Source organism: Lactuca sativa, chromosome 1, assembly GCF_002870075.4.
Source record: "Lactuca sativa cultivar Salinas chromosome 1, Lsat_Salinas_v11, whole genome shotgun sequence".
NCBI classification, from domain to species: Eukaryota; Viridiplantae; Streptophyta; class Magnoliopsida; order Asterales; family Asteraceae; genus Lactuca; species Lactuca sativa.
In genome coordinates this window covers 13,970,770-13,980,101 of record NC_056623.2, presented here as the reverse complement: position 1 = coordinate 13,980,101, position 9,332 = coordinate 13,970,770, and the positions used below count along the sequence as shown (strand labels likewise).

Sequence of the window (9,332 nt, the reverse complement as noted above, 5' to 3'; positions counted from 1 at the left end):
ATCACCTCTTCCCAAGACGGAATATATGGGAAGTTACCACCATCGATATGCGGAATATTGAAGTGGTCAAAAAGTCGAATGTGGGATTGATTGCTAAAGTTGATACCCCGAGCCATTTGATCTTGTAACCGCCTCATCTCAACATTGTACCAATCCATTGGTACTTCATCATTGTCTACCGGAATCACCGGCGGTTCCTCCTCTACATCACGCTCTCACCTCGATCGGACCCTCCTTCCCGGCGCCTTGGGACCAACAACAGGATCATCATGCGGGATAGCATAATGACCTCCACCATAGTCCTCAATAATCCTAGCCCTCCTAAAAAGAATGGGATTGAATGGAGGGGTAGGAATCATCGTCATCAAATTCCACGCGCCGCGGGTCATCAACCCAAACGAGTTGGCGAGTCGTGTGACAAACATACCACCATTAATCTTCGATGTCTTGCGATCCTTGACCACACCCTCCGCCAAATATGAAGCCAAACACCAAGGAATATTGCAGAAAGTGTCTAGTGTGATAATGCTCCATAAGTAAAAGACATCAAGGTTAGAAACCTTGTCATCATCCTTTCGTTGGTTAATGGTGGTGGAAATAAGGCGATGAATAAGACGGTGTGTAGGCGACCGAATACTTCCCTCCTGGGCTGACTTCGGAATGTACACTTTGTTAGCGACCGTGTTCCACCAATCCGTGCTCGTCACACCATCGGGGAACACCTTGTGAGAGCGTTCCATAAAGGCACGGAAAATAGCGGTCGAGACCAATGACCGGTCATAAATACCCATCCAACAAGCAAGATCAACAACGGAGCACTGATGAAACTCACCCCCAAGGCAGAAACTGACACTCGTCGGGTGATAGCAGTCATCTCCTCCACGAAAAGATACCTTGGAGAAAAATTCCAGGCAAAGCTCCTGGTACACCGGCTCTTGAATACGAAAGACCCGGCTCCACCCATCGCAAACCATCGTCTCCCCTTCGTAAGTAAACTCCTTTAAAAGATAAGGAGCCAACTCCTCTTCATACCGCACACTTTGCAACCAATCCCAATCAATTCTGTTGGGCACGTATATCTCTTTCTTTCTGACTTCAGCGAATTTCTTCTTCCATCTCGTCATGGTTGAAGCTATTTCGATTCGAGGAAAATTTAACCAAGGAAAATCTCCTTGGTGTCCACTGGAACTTTGTCCCCTGTGAAACATTGTCCCTACAAAACAAAGAACATAAAATCAGAAAAAACAGAAAATTATCAAAATAGATCACGCCTGGGTCCCCGACTCGACTCGTCGAGTCCATGAACGACTCGGCGAGTCGCAAGAACTGTGCGAGTCAGTCGGCGAGTCGGTCAAAATCCGACCATGAAAACTCAAATTAACTTAAGGGTTTTGTCCAGGGGCATGTCTAAAATGTATTAGGGCAAGAATAATCATCCAAAACAACATAATTGATGTAAAATCAAAACCCTAGAAATTCACTATACTTCAAAATCGGGTATTATATGAAATTGTTACCCTAGATCATCTAAAAACCATGCTTTTAGCAGAAATTAGGAAGAAATTCAGTACCTTTTGTGATGGAAGTTGAAAATTTTGAAGAACAATTGAAAAAGATGATGAATGCTTGAGAGAAAGAGTTGGGAGGGAGGCGCACGGCGAGTGAAGTGTGAATAAAACTGATTTCATTAGGGTTAAAACCCTAGTTACCGGTTGTTAAAATTATTTTGATTTTTTTCTATAAATATAACAGACTCGTCGAGTCAGGGTCAGACTCGGCGAGTCTGGTTGCGATTTTAAAACTATCTGGAATATGAATCGACTCGTCGAGTTATAGTCAGACTCGGCGAGTCTTTTGTAAAAAATTCAGAAAATTAAATCATTTTGCCATTTGTTTAGAAAAGAAAATTTATTCCACCCCACAGTTAGTCCATACGCACTCTCAAGCAGACATGTCCAACGAATTGGAAGATTAGAATTCTAAAAAACAAAAATTAAAAAAAAAAAGTAAAAAGATAAAAGAAAGCAAACTCTAAATAACGGGTTGCCTCCCGCGAAGCGCTTCTTTTTAAGGAGTCGTTAGCTGGACTCCTTCCCATCTATGTCTCGTCATCTTCCAGCATCGGGAATGCACGCCTAATCTTTTGTGGTTTGTACTTTGTCTTGTAAGCGTGAATCTTCTTTTTGTAAGCCCGTTTTAATTCCTCTCTTTTCTTTTTTACAGCATCATCCTCAGCTGCTTGGGCTTCCCTTCTCCTCTTTTTCTTCTTCACCCCATTCTTTTTCACCTTCTCTTGCACCTCCTTTTCATCATACTTAATTACTTCATATTTTGTGAAAGTTCGTGCTCTAGGTTTGGTAATGAAAGGTTGATCAGCATCAACTCTCCTATCATTTGCCTTCACCTCTTTTTCCGTGCTTACCTCATCTTCAAGTGGAATTGCATCAAGACATGCTATATGGACGTTTTGAACTTCCATGTCCATTTCTCCTTCTGCTGTTTGTTCTTCTAAAGAATGATGAAAAATATCCAAGTCCAGCATATGCAGAGAACTAGCAACAAGCAGATCTAAGTCGTCCAAGTTGTTGGCAGTTTCGACTGGACTCGTCGAGTCCACGAAAGTGACTCGGCGAGTCGGATCATATTTCATCATTTCCACTGTGTTTTTTCGAGTCGGCTCCTTCCAGTAGCTTTTCTATCTCTTCCAAGTCCTTGTTAGCATCTCCATCCTCTCCAGAAGGTGGCAAAAACTTTCTTGGATCTTCTTCTTGCAAAAGTGCAAGTTCTTTTTGTAGTATCTCATCATCCAAATAGAAAATTGAGATCTCTTCTTTTCCTTCCTCTTCTTGCTTGGCTTCTGGTACAACTCTAAATATTGCTGAATCGTCTCCTACTCTTAACGTTAGTGTAGATTCACATACATCAATTAAAGCACATGCGGTGTTTAAAAATGACCTCCCCAAAATAATCGGAATTTCGGGGTCTTCTTCCATATCAAGCACCACAAAGTTTACTGGAAATATGAACTTGTCGACTTTAATAAGAAGATCCTCACAAACGCCTCATGGATGTATTGTCGTCTTATCTGCCAAATGGATCTTCATGTTTACCGGCCTTAGCTCCGGTAAATTCAGTTTCTTGAAGAAAGAGAAAGGCATCAGATTGATGCTTGCACCCGAATCGGTCAACGCTTGAGTGACAAATGCATTTCCAAATTGGCAGGGAATTATGATACTCCTCGGATCGCCCTTCTTTTCGAGTAACTCACTCAATATTATTTCCACGACTTCAGCCAAATCTTTCCTAGCAGCAAAGATACCCTTTAGTAAGTTGAAGTACTTAGGTGTTTTTAGCATCGTTTCTACAAATGGCACATTGACTTGTAGGGCTTTAACATGCTTCATAAAAGCTCTATAAGCTTCAACTTTTTCAACAGGCATGGCTTTGATTGGGAATGGCAAAGGGGGATTATATGGCTTTAAGGGAATGACTGTTTTGTCATTTACGCATGGACTCGTCGAGTCCATTATAGGGACTCGGCGAGTCTGGTCGGGTTTAGTTGGAGCTGACTCTTCTGCCTTTTTTGTCTTCCTCTTGGAGATCCTCTGTGCATGTGTGAAAATTTCTTCACATCTGGAAGTCACCATATTCACATTCTCCATTCTTGGATTGTTTTCGGTCTTACTTGGAAGTTGACCCGGTCTTCTTTCGTTCAATTGATGTGCAAAGTTGTCCTAGCTGTTTCTCAATGTTGAGAATGGATTCTTGCTAATTCCTTATCATATTTCTGGTCTCGTGTATTGCAGCATCATGATCATTGTGTCTCTTTTCGGACGCGGCTATGAATCTAGTGAACAATTCTTCTAAATCGGCTTTCTTTTCCACTACCGGTTCTTCCTTTTGATAAAATCCCCTCTCCTTCTGCTTTTATTTCTCCTCCTTAGCCTTCTTGTATTCTTCGTATGGGAGCCATTCCTTCTTCGGTTTCCGCCAATTCTTGTCGTATCGATCGCCACTTGAATAGAATACTTGAGCCTTCTTGTTTCCATTCTCATCCAAATCACAATCCTTTGTGAGATGGGGCCCTCTACAATTCTCACATCCAACCCGAATAGCTTGGATTGTTTGATCCATTTTTGTCATCTTTATATCTAGACTATCGAGCTTAGCTATCACCACCGCCATGCTATCATTTTCCGAGTTCACTACCCCCCGACTTACTTCATTTCTTGGATTATGGTATTCTCTAGAGTGCTTAGAGAATTCTTCAATTAACTCCTTGATTACCGGGGGCACCTTCTTCGTGAGCGGGCCTTGTGAATCGAGCAATTGCCTTGTGGTGACATTGACTCCATCATAGAAAATGGAGACCTCTTGTTGGCTATTGAGGTCATGGTGTGGGCAATTTCTAAGCAAGCTCTTGTACCTTTCCCAAGCTTCATAAAGAGATTCTCCGGGTTGTTGCTCGAAGTTGGCAATGGCTTTCTTTAGCTTGGCTATTTTGGAGGGCGGGCAAAAGTGGTCTATGAACTCTTCTTTCATCTTGGCCCATGTGGTGACCGATCCGGGAGGAAGTGACTTGAGCCAATCCTTTGCAGCACCTTTGAACGTGACTGGAAGCATGCGAAGTAGCTGGGTCTCGCAAGGCACATTTGGTACATTGAAGTAGTCAGCCACATCATTCACTTCGTCCAAGTGCTTGTAGGCGTCTTCGTGATCCTTCCCATAAAAAGGAATCTCCTTGAGTTGAGCCAGAATATGGCCTTTTAGTTAGAAAGTAGCGGTTGCGGGAATTGCAGGCTGCACAAGTCCCGGGCCGGTGTCATCACGCATTCTCTTCTTCCATTCCCCCATGGGGACTTCATCGATATTAGCCATGGTGATAGCTAAATCGTCTTCAAACTCGGATTCGTGCTCGTATGTGGGTTCTTCTTCTTCCTCGGTCTCGTACTCGGTGTCTTCGTGAATTGGATCTCCGTGCTCCTCTTCTTGCTGAAAACAGACTTGAGGTTTTTGAGTGGCGAGTTCTTTGAAGAAGCGGATTCTCCAACGGTTTTGCCTTTGCTCCTCCTTAGTGCGGATTCCGGGTCTTCAAGATTAGGGACCAGAGGTGTATCAGATCCTCGGGTCATGAAACAACTGTAAACAAAACAAAAAAATGCGTAAAAAGAACAAAAATAAAATAAAAATTAAAACTGTAACAGCGATGTACTCGCCGAGTCGGCACGAGTGCACTCGGCGAGTTCAAGGCAAAAACAGAAAAAAATTTCTAGTTACTTGAAAAACGGATTTTTATTAAAAATTTTACTACTTACTAAATTACCTTTTAATTAACTTTGTGTAAGATAAATCCCACACAAAGGATCGATTAAATTAGAATTTAACGCTAATTTTAGAACCGTTCCCCGGCAACGACGCCAAAAACTTGATGTGTGCAAACTCACTTAGTTTTAAACCTACTTTAATTATAAAATAAACACACAAAGGCAATGGACCTATCAATTGTGGTATAGTTAAATAAGTAGGGTATCGAACACAGGGAACGGTAAATTAAAACTAAAAACTAATTTTATCTAAATTAATTAATAGGTAGGGGTGGTTTTCTCTAGTTTTACAAGACTAGAAACTTGCTAACTATTACTTAATCTAAAACTTAGAAAAACAAAGAATTAACTAGATTCAATAATGAGAAGGAACTTTTGTTTAGTTCAACTCAATTGATCCTATGGTTGATTTCAAGGTAGTGGTGCAATGGATTAATTCTTTTGTTGGTTATCGATTCAAGTGATTAGACTCGCGTTCACTACACTAATCCTTAGCAAATAAACTAACTTAAACAGTGGCTAGTTTTCTAATTTAATTGAATTCACTAGATTAATTATTCGGGTTAATTTAGACTTGCAATAGTTAACTAATTTAGTCCTTTAATTAACTTCTTGTTGATGGTCATCACACAAGCTTGCACATGAATTTACTCAATTTTCTTATTAATTCTAGTTTCATGTTCATTAATCCTAGACATATGACAAAGTGGTCACATAGCATATGAGGTTGATAATCAAAAGATGTTCATGCTATTTAATTACCTTCCTATTAACAGAAAATTAATTATCATTCACACACAAGGTTCTTTAGCAAGCTAAAATAACAAAAATCACCAACTTAGAATTAATCCTACCAATAATCAAACCATAGTATCAATTTTGTATCCCCAAACAGAAGTCTAAAAGTTTTAGCTCATGATTGAAGTAAATAACAGCAAACAAACAGATTCTAATTGTTTAACCATAATGACAAAACAAAAGATTAAGTAGAATGATGAAATTTGCCTCAATTCTTCCTTCGGAATTGGATTCTAGCTTGTATCTTCGTCCTCTAGGGTTTTTCTGACTTCTTAATCGCAGCTAAACTCTCCAGAATCGTTCCAGAATTCCCCCCCATCGTTCTGAGCAGTTATCTTTATATATGCGAATCGACTCGTCGAGTCAGGTGCCGACTCGTGGAGTCCATCTCTCAATCCCTGTATTGTGATAAGTCTCTGGGTTTTTGAGTCTTTATCTTCTTAAATATTCGTGTGGACTCGCCGAGTAGTCGACCCTACTCGCCGAGTAGGTGTTATTTTTAGTGTTTTTCTTCTTTGTTCCATTCTCGAACTCTCAACCGCTTTTCCTGCTTCCTTTTGCTTCCGAGCTTCACTTTTGGATTGAAAATATAATTCAAACACTTTTAAGTACCTTTTGTCCACGAAATGCAATAATTTAGCTAATAAACGAATAAAAATCTACACTTAATATGAACTAAATATGCACATATCGGGAACCCTTGAGACATATTCTACAACTTGGTTAAGATTATTTATTCTTAATAATCTTTTGTCGAAAATTCGTTTTTGACCCCTATTATCTCTAAATTGACTAGCCCGGATCTACGGGAGTTACAAAATGATTCATAATGTCTCACAAAAAGACATGAACCTAGACCACTCTTTTGCTACAATATTTTTTATTTGCCATGTTTTCATAATTCGACTATGAAGTGGGATACCGTAGTCATAATCAAATTTTCAGAATGCAATATATATATATATATATATATATATATATATATATATATATATATATATATATATATATATATATATATATATATATCCTTGACTAAAGATGATTAAAATCTCTATCTAAGCTTTTAGAATTGTAATGAAGTATAATTTCCTCTCCCTTAATTATAGAAAACCAACTTTTTCCCAATTGAAACTTTTGTTTTCTATAATTAACATTGCTAACTTGCCAATTTATCATAATTATCATGCTCCTTGTAACGCCCCGTTTCTAAGGTATTGATTTAATGTGTGACTTTCTCGCTTTCAAGGGGCTACTCGACGAGTTGATTGCCCTATTGGTCGAGTAGCAGCGGGGTGGTCCACATATTTTAATGACCCACTCGCTGAGTCCAGGAAGGGACTCGACGAGTAGGAGGTGGCAGATGAAACCCTAGATCTCGGGGTTTTGCACCCTATTTAAAGGAACATTGGCCTCCCCCAGCCTCCCCTTTACTGCTTCTTGTCCTTCTCAAACCCTAATCGAGTGTGTGTGTTCCCTTTGTGCACTTTTGAGCTTGGAAGAGGATTTTATGGAGAAAGGAACTTGGAGAGCAAGTATTCAGAAGCAAGGAGTTGTGGGATCTGAAATCTACCTGTTTGGGCATCTTCTGGAAGGTATAAATCGTTACCCTGACCTTATTTCATTCTAGATTCCCTCTATGGACAAATCTTAGGGTTTCATGGTATGATTGGAAGGTATTCTTGTGTGCAAGCTAAGATCTGAAGTTGTAACTTTTGAACTGAGCTCCCTTGGGCTTCTTAGTCCATAAAGTTTCCAACTTCTGAAAGGATGAGACTCTCCCAAGGTGTAAAGCTCCATTGGAAGCTTAGATTAGTCATTTAGGGCCTTTAGAGCCTTTTATGGGCGTAAAGTTTGCAACTTTACGTGATAAACGTGCATTAGAAGCTTGGATCTGTAATCTGGAACCTTGCCATGGCTTCAAAAGCGTCTGTATTGATAAAGGTCTACAAGGACTTGACGAGTTGGATGAACAACTTGGCGAGCCCGTTGAAGATGGTCATGGATTTGACGAGTTGATGAACAACTTGATGATCCCGTTGAAGATTGCCTTGAACTCGGCGAGTTGTTCGAAGACTCGGCAAGTCGGCTAGGGTTTCTCCCAAATTCTTTGACACTTGTGAACTCGGCGAGTTAAAGGGGAACTCGACGAGCCAATCAAGTATTTCCCGACTTCTCGAGTTCAGGAGGGACTCGACGAGTCGGTGAACTGCACTCGACGAGTCGAGTCAACATGGACTGTTGACTTTGACTGTGGACCTTGACTTGGAGCAAGGGTTGACCAGTTGACTACTAAGGGTATTCTGGTAATTTGGAGATTTATGAAAAAGGTGTTTTATGGTAATTATAGGTGGTGAAGTTCGTGTTGGTGATCCGGGAGTTGAGCTTTCTAGTTCATACGATAGTTGCGATGTGAGTTATCCTCACTATACTAAGGGGTCTAAGGCACCAAGGCCGGCCCATTTGATATGTTATCTTGAGCTGTGTTAGATGTTGAGTATGACTTATTATTGTATGCTAGTGGTTATGCCTGTTAGGTGGGTCTGTAGGACTACCTGTGATGTTATATGGTTATTGCATGCTCGATTCTTATGATTTATGTGTTTGTCATATGGGATGGGTTGAGGTTGTACAACTTTGTGTGGTAGCCTACAAACCCTAGGAGCATTCCAGTTACGGGCTGAGGGAGACTCATACTGTGGGCTTGTGGGTATTACAGTCTGTAAGGCTGTGGATCCGTTGTGTGATGTTTTGTTCAGTTGGTTATGATATGTTATTGCTGACATGGTTATGTGGACTGTATGTGTGTCGGTATTTTGGGGGTAACTCACTAAGCTTGCGGGCTTACAGTTTCAGTTTATTGTTTCAGGTACATCAGGGGATCGCGGCAAGGTGAAGGCATGATCGTACAGCTCCTCATATTATGTTTATGTTTCTGGGAATACTCTGATAAATAATATTTTGAATACAAAGTTGTAATGCTTTTATGAACTGGACATGTTTCAAAAGTTTAAATTGGTTTAAAATTTTTGGGTCTTACAAGTTGGTATCAAAGCCTTGTTCGAGTGAATTGGAGGAACACTCGAGTAACTCCAGTCTTGAATGAAGGAAAGGATTTTCAAAATGATTTTTTTAAAAGATTTTCGAAATAAGCAAAGGAGGATGCAGGGTGTATAATCAGTCGAAGCCAGTAAGTAGACCCCAAAATAC

The 9,332-nt window shown here is 40.3% G+C and overlaps 1 protein-coding gene and 1 non-coding gene across 2 annotated transcripts; one reads left to right on the top strand and one right to left on the bottom strand.

Moving 5' to 3' along the window:
* Positions 1 to 3,062: 3,062 nt before the first annotated feature.
* Positions 3,063 to 3,440, bottom strand: LOC111887343 (uncharacterized). The gene has a single exon (XM_023883508.1). It carries the CDS (start codon positions 3,438 to 3,440, stop codon positions 3,063 to 3,065), a length of 378 nt encoding a protein of 125 aa, XP_023739276.1.
* Positions 3,441 to 4,387: 947 nt separating this feature from the next.
* LOC111887352 (small nucleolar RNA R71) lies at positions 4,388 to 4,494 on the top strand. Its single transcript, XR_002848737.1, has one exon. It is a non-coding gene; the product is annotated as a small nucleolar RNA R71 (small nucleolar RNA).
* Positions 4,495 to 9,332: the final 4,838 nt, after the last annotated feature.